We start from the raw sequence: 18,775 nt of genomic DNA, 5'->3' as shown, positions 1-18,775 counted from the left end.
ATTCGAATGGTATGACAATTAGAGATTAGACCGTTCAGAAATTGAAATCTACACACTAATACACACTATACTCATAGTCACACAATGCTGATGTTGTTAACATTAACAAAGGGAGAACAAAGTATAACAATAATAATAATTTGCACGGTTTGATGTGATATGAGCTCATTTAGATTAAATCACCATTGGTAGCGCGATTTATTGTAATGCCTTTATCCTCAGTTGGTCAGAACAAATGTGGCAGACTTGTTACTTACTGGTTCAGATGACAATATATGGTGAAAAGTCTTATTTGGGTCATATATTCCAAGACGTAGGCTAGAATCTGTGATTACTAAGTATAGGATTCACACCGGTGCGGTGACTGACTGCCACACATACTCCTCAAAACATTAGATTCATCCGCGCTGGAGCCGTGCCAGAGTACAACCCAGGCAATGAAGATAATTCCGCAAGTGACTGCAATTCCAGGTTTTCAAACAGAGATGGCGACAAAGAGGCAAAACGTACGGACTGCAGCTTTAACTATTATTAAAATAATTGTAAATGAAATGTATTAAAAATAATACATTTGATTATAAATAAAATAATAATCCAAGCTGTTATTAAAATTGTTTTTATAACAAGACATCATTGTTAAACTATATTTTTTACTCTATTTTATTTCTTGCTTTAAGCAAAGATTGGCAACAATAACAGATTGAAAACTCACCCTTTTAAGATATTTAAGAGCAAATATTGAGACATCGAATATCATTAACTGATTGCCTAGCTCAATTTTGATAGCCTTGTTTGGTTACTTATGCAATATGAAATAGATGAGCTAATTTGCCATGCATTTATGCTCGGAAATAAATTGAGTGTTACTGTGCAGACTGAATATTATTAGGAGAAGCAATCAGTCACAGTTTGAGCTCCAGGTGAGAAAATGAGCGTAACAGCAGGATAAACTTCCTCAGAATGAAAAAAATGGTGATAAAGTAAAATCTGTGGCAAAATTTGACAATTGAAATTCACAGAATGATTCAGTTAAATAGAATTTGATGTAACAGTATGCTAAATTGCTTTCAAACTTGTTTTGTCAACCAGGCTTCCAGGAAATGACTGTTGTACTTAAGTGAAAACTAAATACTACAGGCTTTCTCTGTTTCTGAAGAAGTGGTGGAATGGAAATGAGTCAGAAGCCAAACACTCAGTGGTAGTCCTGAGCTGGGAAAATAAACAGTAATGCAGCTCTTACATCAAGATAAGCATTACAGGAATCTGTGACTTGAATGTGACCAGTGCTGCAGTGAGCTGCTTCATTGTGAGACAGACATAATGTGACTGGATACAGTGACTGATGCTTTTTGAACATCAAAGCATGTCCTTCAAGTCATTTTGCAAAACTTAAGTCACATATACAGTCCATACAAAACATGTTTTAGAATTCTAATCCATCATATCTTAAAGGTCTCAGGGGTCAGACTTAAAACCACGTCCTTGTATTTGGTGTGTCGTTTCAGCTTAAATGTCACTCAGTCTCGACAGAATGTCGACCCAGAGTTAGTAATGAGCTTGACCCTGCTGCTCGAAGACAGACCAGTAAGATGTGTTTCCATGGAGATGTACATTACAAAGCTTCTTGTGGTATTAATTATAGCAAGGAGGTCTATAATACCTGGAGAGAGCTATTCGTAAGCGCTTCCATTCATCTCAATGGTAGTTGCTTGGCTGGTGTAGGACCCCTCAGAAGTACCTGCTTGCTGCCTCTTAGATCATGGGCAAAATTTTAATGGGATTTTTTAGTTTTAATGTCAACAACAACAGAATAATCTAAAAGTACTGTGTGTGGCACCAGTAGATAAAAACATTTATAGCAAAACTCCATTAGCTGCTTTGGATTTTTCTCACATCACACTCATTAGAAGCCACATCACAAACTCTGTTCCAAAGACTAATCAGATGCTACACTTTAGCTACTTTTAAAAGAGTACCAATTATGGAAATAATATACTTTACAGTACACTAAAGTGTGATCTGAATTAACTGATTTAAATATTTTACAGATTTAAATGAATAATTGCAAGAATAGTTTAAAAATGGAATTAGTAGATTTTAAGAGTGCTAGAATCTCTTATACACACACACACACACACACACACACACACACACACACACACACCGTAAATATGCTCAAAGTGTACTCCTAAATGTACTGTCTGTCAGTACATGTTATCACATCAAAATAAGTGTACTAAGGGTACTAATTAAAACATCATTTAAAATGTACTTTAATGCAAAATTTAATTTGACATTTTTGCAACGTGTACTTTTTAAAAGTGAACTTCTCGGCTGGTGTAGGACCCCTCAGAAGTACCTGCTTGCTGCCTCTTAGATCATGGGCAAAATTTTAATGGGATTTTTTAGTTTTAATGTCAACAACAACAGAATAATCTAAAAGTACTGTGTGTGGCACCAGTAGATAAAAACATTTATAGCAAAACTCCATTAGCTGCTTTGGATTTTTCTCACATCACACTCATTAGAAGCCACATCACAAACTCTGTTCCAAAGACTAATCAGATGCTACACTTTAGCTACTTTTAAAAGAGTACCAATTATGGAAATAATATACTTTACAGTACACTAAAGTGTGATCTGAATTAACTGATTTAAATATTTTACATGAATAAATGAATAATTGCAAGAATAGTTTAAAAATGGAATTAGTAGATTTTAAGAGTGCTAGAATCTCTTATACACACACACACACACACACACACACACCGTAAATATGCTCAAAGTGTACTCCTAAATGTACTGTCTGTCAGTACATGTTATCACATCAAAATAAGTGTACTAAGGGTACTAATTAAAACATAATTTAAAATGTACTTTAATGCAAAACTTTAATTTGACATTTTTGCAACGTGTACTTTTTAAAAGTGAACTTCTCTGTTGAAAAGACCAGCATAGGCATGTTTTAAAGCATGGCAGCTGGTTTAAGCTGGTCCTGAGCAGGAGCTAGTTGCTTAGGACCAGCACATAGCCAGCTTAAACCAGCTCATAACCAGCTTAATCCAGCTCATAACCATTTTAAAACAGCTCATGACCAACTAAGGACCAGCTTAAACCAGCTCAAAAGTTTAATTAATATTATATTATCGTTCATTAGTATTTTATCATCTTAAAATATAATTTGTGCACATTCAATACGTTTATGCTCACTTATTTTTCACAATGGTCTACTGTCCACATTGCTGAATAAACATGGTAGAGTAATATTATATGGCTTAAGAAATTTGAATCTCAATATTTTTCAGTCATTAGATGATTTATTTGTATTTCAATCTGTAGTTGTTTTTTTCAATCTGTAATTTGCTAATAGCACATCTTATGTGAAGTACATAAAGGAATCAACTAATACTCAGTTATTTTAGTTTGAATCAAAATTGAATAATTGTTTGTTATATTGTTACTGCACTGTAAGCAAATTAATATGGGCTCTATTATGTTTTCTAAAATCTTTTTTTTCTACCCGATATTAAAGTGATGTTAGATGTATTAAAAAAAACAGGAAATTCAGTCAATTCAATCAAATTTTATTTGTATAGCACTTTTTACGATAAGCATCATTTCATATACTTTTCTGAGTTTATTGCAATGTATTTTAGGATTGCCTTATTTGTGTAGAGAATGTGATGCTGTCTTAGATTTTGATCTTAGGTAAGGTAAGGTACATAGTAAACTGAATCAAACAGCTTTTCACATCAGGTGCACACATATATGCTGTCTATACTTACTAGTTTTGGAACAGAGACAGAAAATGGCAGATCTCATCCTTTAAATGGCCAACCTTTGTTTTGTTTTCCATCACAGAAGGTGATCCAAGAGGAAAGAAGAGGTTTGTTATCTAGTATATGACTTATCTCTATGAGAATACACACACATACACATAGACAGTTTACCTCAGATCCACTGTCACTGCTTAGCAACGGTCTTGGGATAGCGATTGACCTTGATGCAGAAGTAAATTCACTGCTTTGTGCTGTGAGTCCAAAGAGAACTTTATTTCACCTTTCAGCTCTCACGGCAAACCTCATAAAGGATTTATGGATCTCTTTAATTGCATGAAAAATGACAATGTTTGTGTTTTCTGATGCTGAAATGTATTCATGTGAATGAAGAGACACCTACACATAAATTTTAATATTCTGATCCTGGAGCATCTCCAATACTGTTGTGTATGTGTCCCCTATTTGACAGTGAGCACTTTACTGATGAGATGTGTTGAATCAGGTGCATTATACATACCCGATTAACGTTTTGTTTTTTTTGTGGAAAAACGTGTTTAATAAAATTGTATTACAATACAGTTCTATTTACAGTTCTATATGGTCACTTTATTTTAAGGTCCAATTCTCGCCATTAACTATGACTTTTGCCTCAATAAACTCCTAATTTGCTTCTTATTAATAGTCAGTAAGGTAGCTGTTAAATTTAACTATTGGGTAGGATTAGGGATGTAGAATATGGTCATGCAGAATATGTACTTTATAAGCACCAATAAACAGCCAATATATTAATAATAGGCATGCTAATAAGCAACTAGTTAATAGTGAGAATTGGACCCTATACTAAAGTGTTACCATATATATACATAATAATTGTCATAATAATTTCATCTTATCTGATAGTCAGTCAGGCTTTCCTTTAAACACAATAGAATAACTCATTATGAAAACTCAAAAGACACATTTGGAAGTTATTTGACGTTTCTTCATTGCATTGAAGTTGGTGTTATTTATTGACATTTATGCATTTAGCATATGCTTTTACCCAAAGGAATATTACTTTCAAGGTATACTTTTTTTCAAAGGTCTTGCAAAAGAAAAAAGTTTCCCCATTTGCTCCAAAAGAAAAATAAAAAAATCCACAATTTCCTTTTTATGACTTTTCGAAAGAAGAAAAAAATATTGAGAGATTGATTAAGGTGTTCAGAAGAGATAAAAATATTACATTTGCTATCACTACCTCAGCTGTTGTATTAGAAACACTCACGCAGCAGCATTAACTAGTTTTCTTTTTGTAAATTAATGGCAATGTATTATAACAAAGTATAGTGTTACAAATGTGCATTAATAAAAAAAAAAACATGGCTAGACTTGTGATGTTGATTGACACTGGAGTCCGTTCAGTTTTTTAAATAATCCACACATAAGATGAAGTCAATAGATACGCAAGATATCTTATAGATATTCTTATAGAATAGATATCTTGAATGAAGCTCATGTGCATTTAGTATACAGATGTTTACTCTAACTGTAAATACAGATTGACAGAGGAAATAAATCAAATATTGCCCTTAAATATTCTTACAATGAACCGCGCCAGGCACCACCATAAAAACAAAATCCATGTAATCACCTAATTTCCCTGCTAACAAAAATGTTCTTCTTTCTGAATGTTCTCCGAATGCTCAAAATGTTCAGTTTTTGAATGTTTAAAAAGTGTTTTTTCTTGGTAATGTGAACGTTGAAGACAACAGTAAGGGAACATTCCATTTGATTATTTCGCAAACTTGGGAATGTTACATTTGAATGTCCTCTAAATCATCTGAAACTTGTAAGTAGCAATGATTAAAAAATATTAGACGAACGTCCAACTAAATTTTTTTTTCTGAAAAACGATCCAAAAACAATGTATAAATGTTTTTGTGCTAATGTTTTGAGAACCAGATAGCTTTGAACGAACGTTCTATTAATGTCTCATGATTTTGAGAGAATGTTGTTCTCAAAGTTCTGAGAACATTCCAAGCTAATTGGGTTTGATCTAAGGGGTTAGATCCAATTATTTTATTGGAGAGAACGTCACAAAATCATGTGTTAAATGAATGAAGGTCTTAGTATATGGATACTTATTATAGGAATTATGTGTGCCATAACATCACTTTTTTTTAGAATAGTCAAAGGAATTTGCCCCCCAAAAAAAAAGGTTTGTATTCGTCCAACACTTCAATAGTTCAGTAATCTTTAAATCTTGACTGACAAAATGGTGTATAGCAACAAGACTTGTCGCAGTTATTTGATTGGCTGTTTGAGGCTGTCAGTCATTTATGTGTCGTAAGGTCAACTGGATCTCCCGGGTGGATGATAATACCAGATGTCACAGGACATGGTAACTAACATCTAATGTAATAACCTTGGTTCAAAATGCCTCTAAATAGACATCTTTGAGATTAAACTTTGGGCTGCAGTGCCGGCCGGGTTTGGGCACCTGTGTCTATGCCAAAGCATGCTGGGAGATTTGGTGCATTATGCCCTTCCTGTTTTTGACGCTGTGCCACCCCACCTATTGAGATGAGACACCGACATTCTTCAAGTCTGCCCTTTCACATTTTCAGCTATGTCTTACTGCGGATCTTACCCACTTTCTGCATTTCTGAGATCATCTTCTTATTAAATCGGAATTAAATGAGTGAAGTTCTGTTTCTCTGCCTGTATGGTGCCATATTCAGAGTGTCCCATCTGTGCATGTCTTTATTTGATCCCAAAATAAACGAACAGCTTCCTGTGCATGCTGCTAATAGGGGCCTGGACATCACAGTGTCATGTTACTAATGTGATTCACACTACTATGATGGGAATATTCATGTTTTTAAGAGCGGCTGTAGGTGTTTGTGCTGGCAGATGGTATTGTTGGCATGTGTTGTGTTGTGTGTGGAGGATGCTTGTTGTTGACCATCTGAATGATGTAATCCAGGCGTATTTTCTGTGTGTTGGCGTTCTAGCACCTAATAGCAGCATTCTACTGGACTGCAGGTGACTACAGTTGCCATGACAACAGGGTTTTAGGCACTAAAATTCCTCTTGAAGGAATAGTTCAACCAAAAATAAAAATCCCGTCATCATTTATTATTTCAAACCTGTATGAGTTTCTTTATGAAACGTTTGCTGAAAGTCTTCTCCTCCTACATCTAGTTTTCCCTTGTGAAAAAGAAGTGTGCTTACTTATATTGCATGCATACTTGTACCCTCGGTTTCACAGACAAGGCTTAAGCCTATAGTCCCAGACTAAAAGGCATGTCTGGGCTGTCTGTGAAACCAGGCCGTAGTGTACTTCAAATCTTTTTTCTTTATTTATATAGTGCTTTATACAATACAGATTGTGTCAAAGCAGCTTAACAGTGTTAAACAGGAAAAACATGTGCTGATAATGCAAGAGGACAATAGAAAACATTTTATCAGTTAAAGTCAGTTGATTGTTGATTCAGTGGTCATCGTCCAGCTCAGTTCAGTTCTCTTCAAATAGTGTCTGTGCAGTCAAGTCAACAATGTTGCCAGAAACTGTGTCCCCAACTAAGCAAGCCAAAGGCGACAGTGGCAATCAATACGTATTTTTTTTTAAAACTGTACTTGCAGATAATATTAATGCAATAAAAAGCCACTTAAGTGTATTTAAAGTGATTACACTTTCATGTCTCTTTCTTAACACTTAAGTACACTTGTAAAAAAGTGTATTTGTAATAATGTCAAATTGAAAGTTTTACCTTTAGTCATCTTTTGTTGTGCTTTATAGAAGTGCACTTATTTTGATGTGTTGACTAGCATACTAAAGCACATGTAAATACTTGATTATATTTTTAACTGTAGTGTCTTCTTTGAAAAATTAAATTTAATGTATATTTTATTTACCATAAATGCTTGTCAGTGTATTTTGGCAGCACACTTTACTTTACAGAGTACTTCTTTTTCACAAGGGTTAGTATTTAATTTAGAATAACGCACACAGATAATATTTCACATTTAATTTGACGAATTACAGCTTGATTGGAAATGATGCACAATAAAAATATTTTGTGATACTGATTCCCCCCCCCCTCACACATTTCATATTTCATCACAAGCTGATACTGAAACAACCAACAACCCTTCATTGGGGCAAAATTTCACTGGGAAAAATTTTGGTTGTAATATGACTGCACAAGTGAGGTGAGGCTTAATTTGTGTAAAACATCATTTTTTTCATAGTTCATATTTCAGAATAATCAATAAGCAGTTGTTATAAATTATTAATAATCAGTAATAATTAGTATTATGGTATAGTATTTATATTATAATATTAATTGATATTTTAATTATGGATTTTCCTGTTTTAAGATTAAAAGTCTGAGTCTGAAAAAGGTAAACAAGTAGAAAAAAATAAAAGTTTCCAAGATAGTTTTATTGTGACGTTGTATTAAAATCAACCTATAATCAATATAAACATAATATCAACATAAAAGTGCCTGAAGTTGAATAGTGAGTGTATATGTATGTTGACAGTATAAGGAATCACTAGAGATATAGATATGCCCACTTCCATTTATGCTAGACATACACCACTAAAGTTTTCAACAGGCTGTCAGTATGACACTCTGATTGATGGACATATTCAGTAATAAGTTAATCTCTGTCTTTACTCTCTCTTTCTGTCTATCTGTCTGTCTATCTGCAGGCCTTTGTGAAGTGTCACTTTGACTATGACCCCTCTCATGACAACCTGATCCCCTGTAAAGAAGCTGGACTCAAATTCAGCAGTGGAGACATCCTTCAGATCTTCAACCAGGAGGACCCCAACTGGTGGCAGGTGTGTGTGTGTCTGTGAATATAATGTGGTGATCCTTAAGCTCTGTATGGTGGTCTTACTTTGACTCTGGTCTCACCTGTAGGCATGTCATCTGGAAGGAGGCAGTGCAGGCCTGATCCCCAGTCAGCTGCTAGAGGAGAAGAGAAAAGCATTTGTCAAGAGAGACCTGGAGCTCTCTAGCACAGGTAGGACACAGGGCACTAAAGATATTTATATATAATAAATTCAGGTCGGGGTACACGTCATTTTGGTGTAAAATCTTTAACCATTTTTATAATGAATATCTTTTGTTGTTATTAATATTTCAAAATGAACATTTACCAGACTGAAGTAACTTTACTTAAGTATCCATACATCATCATTATTTAGAAAAATCATTCTGAAATGTATTAAATATAATAAATCAGACTTTTGAGGAACGTTTATATCTCTCAGTCATTAAATATCATCTTAATAAGACATATTTTTGAGCAATATAGAGTGACAAATTATATTTATTTGCCTTTTATGTAAGTAGTCTGTTATACTACTATTAAGAACTCATTGATTTGCATTACAAATCAGAGTTTAACCTTTTTTGTCATGTAAATAACATCTGTATCAAATTGCATATTTTTGCTCAGTTTGTGCCTTTGTGGTGTTTTTCCTCTGAGTATGAGATTTATGTTCTTCTATATCATGAGCCATAAAAGCCTGATCTATCAAACATGATACAAAACCTAAAACGGGAAATAATCTTTTATATTTTGTTCAATTAACTGTTCCTATTAAAAAAAAAAAAAAAAATTCTGACTTATTTCAGATGTCAGGCTTTACAGGGTTAATAGTCTGCCGTCAGAGCATCTGTGCTGAGTGCACGTCTTCTGTCACTTACAGGCTTTTTAAAAACAGTTTATGTATACGTCTTAAGATTTTCACGTTTTCGTAAATGCAACTAAAATTATATATTTTGAAATTACTATAATCAGCAAAAACAGATGGAAAAAAAGAAGAAAAAATAGCATGAAAACGAATTGACACAGCAGTGAAGTGATAAGCATTAAATTCAGTTAAGTGCTAACAGCCTGAGGGGACACTGAACTGAGTGTAGCGCCCCCTGGAGGAATATCAGCATGATCTGTGTGATTACTGTAAGCAGAATGCTCTGCTGTTCATTATAGGAACAGGCCATTATTTATTCATCCTCATTTCATTCCAAATCCATATGCTGTTATTTTACTCTAGGGTAATTACATTGGAATTAGGGCTGCACAATATTGGAAAAAACTCACATTGCAATATTTTTTTTTTCTTTCTGCGATATACAGTGGTGTGAAAAAGTGTTGGCCCCCTTCCTGTTTTTTTTAACTTTTTGCATATTTGTCACTTAAAAAATTCAGATCATCAAACTAATTTTAATATTACACAAAGATAATGCAAGTAAATGCAAAATGCAGTTTTTAAATGATTATTTATTTTATTAAGGGAAAAAAGCTGTCCAAACCTGCCTGGCCCTACGTGAAAAAGTAATTGCCCCCCAAATCTAATAACTGGTTGTGCCACGCTTTGCAGCAACAACTGCAATCAAGTGTTTGCGATAACTGACAATGAGTCTTTCACATTTTGGCCCACTCTTCTTTGCAGAATTGTTTTAATTCAGCCACATATATATATATATATATATATATATATATATATATATTATATATCGTTTTCACTATAAATTAAATCTAATAAATCTGTGATAAAGCTACAAAAGTGATTTTTCATTGTGTTTTGTTGTTTGATTAACGTTTATGACAGAAAAGTCCCAAAGCCTTAGAAATGGCTTTATAATCCTTTCCAGAGTGATACTTGTCAACTGTTTTAATTCTCATCTGTTCTTGAATTTCTTTAGATCTCAAAGATACAAATGAAATAAACGTGTATATATATATATATATATATATATATATATATATATTATATATCGTTTTCACTATAAATTAAATCTAATAAATCTGTGATAAAGCTACAAAAGTGATTTTTCATTGTGTTTTGTTGTTTGATTAACGTTTATGACAGAAAAGGCAACAGGAACATTAAACTGCTGTGAACCAATATACTGTTACACATCCATTTTCTTTCTCACTTGTTTCCCTTCACCTTAGCCATAAGCATCTGTGTTTACAAGGATACTTGCAGAGCACGGTATTTCAGGCACAAATAGACACAGAAGTGAACAAATCTCCGACAGTAAACTGGTGCCACGTTCTATTTATGGGGTACTGACACAAAGTTCAAATGATTGGCAACGGTCGCTTTGTCACGTCCAATGTAGACAGACTTTGGGGCCGTTCACATGTCGCACCTAAAAACGCGTGGGAAAACGCTACAAAAAAATAAGAAATCAGTAAGGGGGCCAACACTTTTTCACACCACTGTATATTGTGGTAGGAAAAAAAAATCAGATGACTTCAATAGCTCTCTATTTGGAAAAAGAAACATCAATGATTGGGGTGATTTTGTAGGCGAGTAAATCAGCATAGGAAATAAAACAAATTACAAGCATAGATAAATAACAGAACAAAGATACAAATGAAATAAACGTGTATATATATATATATATATATATATATATATATATATTATATATCGTTTTCACTATAAATTAAATCTAATAAATCTGTGATAAAGCTACAAAAGTGATTTTTCATTGTGTTTTGTTGTTTGATTAACGTTTATGACAGAAAAGGCAACAGGAACATTAAACTGCTGTGAACCAATATACTGTTACACATCCATTTTCTTTCTCACTTGTTTCCCTTCACCTTAGCCATAAGCATCTGTGTTTACAAGGATACTTGCAGAGCACGGTATTTCAGGCACAAATAGACACAGAAGTGAACAAATCTCCGACAGTAAACTGGTGCCACGTTCTATTTATGGGGTACTGACACAAAGTTCAAATGATTGGCAACGGTCGCTTTGTCACGTCCAATGTAGACAGACTTTGGGGCCGTTCACATGTCGCACCTAAAAACGCGTGGGAAAACGCTAGTCACGCCGCTTTCTCCTTCTTTCCAAAGCGCTCGGGAGCTTGCACTTTCGTGGCGTCTGCCGTTGCTAAGCAACCATGACCTGCGCTCTCCACGAGGACACGGAAGTTTCAGCAAAGGATAAATAGATTTCCAGCATTGAAAATCGCGTGCAGTAGCACTGCTACTAAATGTATTTAAAATGGGTATCTCTGTACAGCTGTCACGTCCGGTGTAGACACCGTGTCTGTGTGTGAGCAAAGAAAACAATCAGTATAAATATAACTAAACATCGCACATACTGCGATGTAACTATCGCGGATGCGCACATCGCGATATCAATGCTGAAACGATATATCGTGCAGCCCTAATTGGAATGATCTAAAAGGTTTTATAAGTGTGGCCTGAGGTTAAAAGGACAGTGATGTGTTTGACTTCTGCAGTAGACAGGAGTCATTTTCTGTGTGTGTTTATACTACCAGGATGTGTGCTGATGTCCGCAGGGCCTCTGTGTGCAGGGATTGGGGGTAAGAAGAAGAAGAAGATGATGTACTTGACCACCAAGAATGCTGGTAAAGATGACTGCTGTCCAGTGTGACGGATGCGCATGTGTCATACTCTTGCTCTGTGTTGTGATTGTTGCTGTTGTTGTCAGTTGTATGAGTTCATTGTAAAATGACACTTTTTAAATGTCAGTCGTTTGTCATAACGAGTTTGCAGTCAGTTCCATTTCAGGAGAAGTGTTTCAGGTTCATAAACTGAAATGTGTTTGTTTAGTCAAAGAAAATGAGAAATGTAGTAAATGGAACCTCAATCAAATATCTCATAAACTGAGCTGGGACTGACAAATTTGGATATAGTGACTAAATCAGACTAACAAAAGATGAGATCTTTTCACCATACCAGAGTTCGACCGACATGAGTTGAGGATCTACGAGGAAGTGGCCAAGGTGCCTCCATTCCGCAGGAAGACGCTGGTTCTGATTGGAGCACAGGGTGTGGGCCGCCGCAGCTTGAAAAATAAACTTTTGGTGTCGGACCCGCACCGTTATGGAACCACCACACCTTGTCAGTGTATAGTTATATTTTTTATTTAATATTAATGTATTAAATATTAATGTTTAACATTGGCTTCATGTTAAATGTATTTAAAGTGGGGCCACATTTACTGTTGTCCAGCGAATATATGCTATCACGAATTTTGCGCGAGGACGAAATTTTTCTCCATGAATATTTCACATTGTAATTCACATCACAGTTGGCCATGCAAAATTCAGCCACAACAGAAAGCTGTTGACAGTAAATAATTTCACTGAAATTTCACTAATGTAAAAATGTGTGCATAAATCGGATTATTTGCAGTGCTAATGTTAACCTGCCCTATTTGTCCCTCTGGACAGACACATCTCGTAAACCCAAGGTGGATGAGAAGGAGGGGCAGATGTACCTGTTTATGTCTCGCAGTGAGATGGAATCCGACATTAAATGTGGCCGTTTCCTTGAACACGGGGAATATGATGGAAATCTGTACGGCACCAAGATTGACTCCATTCATGAGGTTGTGGACTCCGGCAAGGTTTGCATTCTAGATGTCAATCCGCAGGTATTCTTTTTCAATTTTCGATATCCTAAAGAGTGCATTAGTGCCTGCCCATTTTTTCAGCAGTGTTGGTTCATGAAGTATTTTTCCCATTCATTTTCCCATAGGGATTTTTTTAAAAGTCTTTGTTCAAGCATTATAAGCCGTGAACCATCGAATGAAAAACTATGGAGAAATGAACAATTAATTTAAAATTGCTCAGTTTGAACTTCAGCAGATTGCCTTGACCATGTCCACATGCCTAAATGCATTTTGATGCTGCCATGTGATTGGCTGATTGGATATTTGCATTAACAAAAAGTTGAACAGGTATATATATATATATATATATTACACATTTTGACTGCGAGATCAACTCGATTACGTCATTCGCGGTGATTCATGGGAGTGGCCATTCCCTGCAAGCTCTTTTGGCACAATTTGCTTGCTGCAACTGTACAGCATCATGGGTAATGTAGTTTTTCACCACAAGTTCAACTGTTATTTTTAAAATAATTAAAATAAAGCAAATGGATAGCGTAAACAAAACCATATACCATCCATTAACAACCTCTGTCTTTTAAGGTTTACAAGTTGATGTAAAAAATTAATTTCACTATGGAAAGAATCAGTGGGGTTTTTACTTCCGGAACCAAACTATTGCACTGTATTAGTATTTACAATGACTGTTCACAGAAATATTCTAGGCTAAATACAACTAATACATGATACCGAGTGTATTTACTTACAGTGGAAATCTACTGGGCAATTTTCCAGCAATGCAAATAAATATTACAGTTATACAATTATCACCCCATTTCATATGTTCCATTGTTCTCCTACAGGCACTCAAAGTTCTGCGAACAGCCGAGTTTCTTCCATATGTGGTGTTCATCGAAGCCCCAAACTTTGAGGTTCTGAAAGACATGAACAGATCTGCCATTGAGGCTGGTGTTGTGACTAAACAGATGACGGTAATTTCTTTCTTTAATCCCCTGAGAATGATTAGTTCTTTGAATGTTGATGACTATTACATTGATGATGTCTCTCTCATTTAATCTCTCTTTAGGATTCAGAGCTCAAACGGACAGTGGATGAGAGTGAAAGGATCCAGAGGGCGTACAGTCACTATTTTGACCATAGCATTGTGAATGATAACCTGGACGGAGCGTACCGCAGCCTCAGGAGGGCACTGGACAGACTCAACACAGACCACCAGTGGGTTCCTGTCAGCTGGGTCTTCTGAGAGCAGTTGGGTTCTTCGGTCTGCATTTCTCACAGTGGCTAGAAGTCTAGTTAACTGCTGTAATCTATGTGAACTTGCCTGTTAGATTTTTTGCACAAAAAGCACGACAATACAAAGCTAGTTTATTATTTTGTAAAGAAACGAAGCTGATCTGTATATCTGTATTTGTTCTGTACAGTGCTGTATGTTTGTTATTCCTGTGAGAGTAGGGCTGTATATTTGTATAGAAACTGTAGAATATGTTTTAGCACCCTACGTTACAATAAAGATACTCAGAATTATGTTGGATGTATCAATGCTATATGATTACGTAGTGTTTTGCAGGGATTAAGTTTCAGTGTATTAAAAGCAGAATTGAAGATCGTTTTGGCGTGTCATATTCTGGTGCATGTTCTGATTTGTTTGCGTTCTTGTAACGTTTGTTAGTACAAAATCTATTTCAGTTCAGAAAACAGTCAAATGTGTCACGAAATACGTAATTTGATTGGTATTTATGCATTATAAAAAGATAAAAAATTCAAATTGTATCATTCCAATACAAAAATTCTAGAATGTTTCACTGTGACTGATCAATCGCAGCATTCTGCATTCATATATTTTTCTATAATGATGGTAAACTGTATAACTGACCTTTGCCCAGGAAACTGATTTCCGACATGGCTGTACTAGTTTCACTGTGTCTCTCGTATCACTCCACACTCTCTTCTCACATAATAAAAATAATATCAACTAAAAGCAGTAGTTCATGTCCATTTATTTTTTTTGCAAGTAGCCAAATTTATATAAATATATATATGGTTTTTAAATTATTTTCCTCTTGTGTGTGCACATATATAGCTTTTTACACCAGTTTATCAATAGATACCAGTAATTATATAAGACAGAAGGACATATGGGTCTTGTGGTGGACAGTGTTTCTTCACAAAGATCATTGTATTAAATTTGTTATACAGTGTACACACTGCACAGTCATCCACAATTTCCACAGAAGATTCAATATTTTATTGAAAAGCAGCAGTACATTTATGTTGGAAAGCAGGGCTCATAGAACTCACCCTGTCTTCCCGAAGATACTTCAAAACACCTTTCAAAATATTCACATCTCATCTTACTTCATGAGGTAGCCAAGATATTTTCATATAGTGGTTTAACGCTACATTACATTGCATGTGCATGTGACTGTGTGTGTCAAAAAACAAGTTATGATTAACATTTACAGAACAGTAATTAATTAGGTGAAAGCACAGGATGTTTAGAATAAATAATCTATCCTGATAAGCATAAAATGAAGCTATACGAAATTCAATTCGACATAATACCTGCTTTAAAATGGGGCTACTTTTACTTTTATTGATTTCTAAACTGTTGCTTGAGAAATCAGATTCATTTGGTTTTCTGCATCCGGTCACTCACAATCAACTAGTTCTACCTACCTACCTACCTACCTCACTCACAGGTTTTCATATTCATTTATTTCCATAGTCTCCTTTAGACATTCTACTAAGTAACTTTGCAATATCATGTCAACTAACTCATTAATTTGCAACTACATGTCATTGTCATCTAACTCTCTTTAGAATATTAGCAGACTGTTTGGTTAGGGTTAGTAGAATAAGTTGACATTTACTTACAAAGTTACTTATAGTCAGCAGAATGTCTATTGGGGGGATCATCAAAAAGTGTTAGCAGATGTTAAACAGACAGTCTACTAATACACTAGTTGACATGCAGTTGCAAAGCAGCTATAGTAGAATGTTCAAAGTGGACTATCAAAATAAAGTGTTACCATTTACTTCATATACGTTTCGGTGACACTTTAGTTTGTGGAACAATTCTCATTATTAACTAACTATTAACTATGACTTTTGCCTCAAAACTCCTAATTGCTGCTTATTAATAGTTAATAAGGTAATTGTTAAGTTTAGGTATGGGGTAGGATTAAGAGATCTAAAATGTGGTCATGCAGAATAAGGCATTAATATGTGCTTTATAAGTACTAATAAACAGCCATTATACTAGTAATATGCATCCTAATAAGCAACTACATAATAGTGAGAATTGGTCCCTAAACTAAAGTGTTACCAACATGTCTAATGTAGATTTTAAAGGGGTCATATGATGCAATTTCAAATGTTCCTTTCTCTTTGTTAAAAACTGTTTGTGCATAGATAAGATCCCTAAAGTTGCAAAGACTAAAGTCTCAAACCCAAGGAGATATTCTTTATAAAAGTTAAGACTTGTCCACGCCCTCCTAATCCGCCTAAGTGTTACCATTTACTTCATATACGTTTCGGTGACACTTTAGTTTGTGGAACAATTCTCATTATTAACTAACTATTAACTATGACTTTTGCCTCAAAACTCCTAATTGCTGCTTATTAATAGTTAATAAGGTAATTGTTAAGTTTAGGTATGGGGTAGGATTAAGAGATCTAAAATGTGGTCATGCAGAATAAGGCATTAATATGTGCTTTATAAGTACTAATAAACAGCCATTATACTAGTAATATGCATCCTAATAAGCAACTACATAATAGTGAGAATTGGTCCCTAAACTAAAGTGTTACCAACATGTCTAATGTAGATTTTAAAGGGGTCATATGATGCAATTTCAAATGTTCCTTTCTCTTTGTTAAAAACTGTTTGTGCATAGATAAGATCCCTAAAGTTGCAAAGACTAAAGTCTCAAACCCAAGGAGATATTCTTTATAAAAGTTAAGACTTGTCCACGCCCTCCTAATCCGCCTCGTTTAAACACGCCCCCACATGTCTACGTCACTGTGTGGGAAGATTTGCATAACGCCGCCCAAATGTTCACACAAAGAAAGAAGCAGCATAACTTTTTTTCTCGCTGTAGTATTGTTGTTGCCGCCGCAAGCATGTCGTGAAGGCGCTGTGTTTCGTTGTGAAAGCGGAACTACTTTGTTTGGCCTTCCAAAAGAGGACGATATCCGCTTCGTCATGCCTAGAGCTGATCCGTGCTGGTCGCTGAGGAAATACATCAACTTCGCACTGTGGATCGCTGGATTGGCTTTCACCGTGGACGAAGCGGAGTCCAGCCCGGAGTCATCACATATGGTTGCCGCAAGCCCACCGGCCGTTTCTCACACAAGCCCGCCGTGTGTTTCGTTGTGAAAGCGAAACTACTTTGTTTGGCCTTCCAAAAGAGGACACAACTAGAAATCAGTGGTTAAGTTGTATTTACAACACTGTTCCAGACCAGTTCAACCCAAATATTCAGATGTGTGCAGTGCATTTTATGGAGGACTGTTTCCTGATCCTGGGAGAGTAGACTACAATGCGTCTGTGCACAAAGGTGTTTTTTTATAAAGTGGGGCAGTTCCAACTTTGCAAGGACAGTCTGGCGCTTCTGACTCAAAGCCAGGAAGTACGTTTTCATATGTAAAGGATTTGCCACTGATTATTCAAACGTGAGTTTTGAGCAGTGTAGAGTAGCGCTTGTTGTTTGTCGTTTCTCCGATCACAAATGCAAACATGGTTTTATGTTTATGTTGCGTAAAAAGACAGTATAAGTCATTATGATCAGTAATTATGTCCCCATTGGATGCAACAAATGCCTCGTTTGTAATGGGTTTTATTGGTGTTGCCTCATCGCGCTGGGACACAGCATCACAGCATGGTAAGGGGTATAACATTTCCATCACACGCTTGAGGTATTCAGCCAATCACAATGCACTGGATAGCTGGCCAATCAGAGCACACCTCGCTTTTCAGACCGATGAGCTTTGTAAAAATCAACACGTTCCAGAAAGGCGGGGCATAGAGGAGCAACAATAATGTACATTATGTGGAAAATAATGCTTTTTTTAACCTTAAACCGCATAAACACATTGCATCACACCAAACACACAACATAATGCTCTTTTTAGCAACGTCATATGACCCCATTAACTGAATTTATCCCAGTAATTAAGGATTTACATAGTTGCCAAAAAATATGTCAGCATTTCAGCCACTCCCCTTGACATGGTTCGCAAAAGCAATAAACTTCTTGTTCTTAAGATAAGAAATATCTCTGACGTAAAAACTGTAAAGATCTTCCTGTGGGACTGTTGAGTAACCGTATGACAGACTTTGGTTCATTTGCTCATTAAAACGGCTACTTATCTAGTGCTGAATGATTGTTCTGGAAAACTGTACCAAGTTCCAGGGAAAATGCCAACTGCTCTGCCTATTTGGTATGAACTTTCACATACACAATTCCAGTTATGAGAATAAAAAGATGCATTAGTTCTACTAGCTATCATCACACCTACAAAAATATATATTCAGCAGTGTCTATTGTTGATGGCTGGATGATTGTGACATCATATTTAAAGGTGG

The 18,775-nt window shown here is 35.4% G+C and overlaps 1 protein-coding gene across 1 annotated transcript in view; it reads left to right on the top strand.

Moving 5' to 3' along the window:
• The window catches only part of LOC107560540 (MAGUK p55 subfamily member 2-like), a 21,077-nt gene extending 5,940 nt beyond the window's left edge, over window positions 1-15,137 (top strand). Inside the window, exons 2-8 of the mRNA XM_016244754.1 lie at window positions 8,471-8,610; window positions 8,693-8,795; window positions 12,110-12,178; window positions 12,513-12,674; window positions 13,007-13,209; window positions 14,031-14,159; window positions 14,255-15,137. Of these exons, the coding sequence (XP_016100240.1) occupies window positions 8,471-8,610; window positions 8,693-8,795; window positions 12,110-12,178; window positions 12,513-12,674; window positions 13,007-13,209; window positions 14,031-14,159; window positions 14,255-14,431 (983 nt within the window). The 3' untranslated portion in view covers window positions 14,432-15,137. The remainder of the gene's footprint in view (window positions 1-8,470; window positions 8,611-8,692; window positions 8,796-12,109; window positions 12,179-12,512; window positions 12,675-13,006; window positions 13,210-14,030; window positions 14,160-14,254) is intronic.
• The last annotated feature ends 3,638 nt before the right edge of the window (window positions 15,138-18,775 follow it).

The sequence above is a fragment of the Sinocyclocheilus grahami genome, unplaced genomic scaffold (genome assembly GCF_001515645.1).
Source record: "Sinocyclocheilus grahami isolate Dianchi unplaced genomic scaffold, SAMN03320097.WGS_v1.1 scaffold733.1, whole genome shotgun sequence".
Classification (NCBI taxonomy): Eukaryota; Metazoa; Chordata; class Actinopteri; order Cypriniformes; family Cyprinidae; genus Sinocyclocheilus; species Sinocyclocheilus grahami.
Note: the sequence above shows the minus strand (reverse complement) of the source record. Positions and strands in the feature narration are given on the sequence as shown.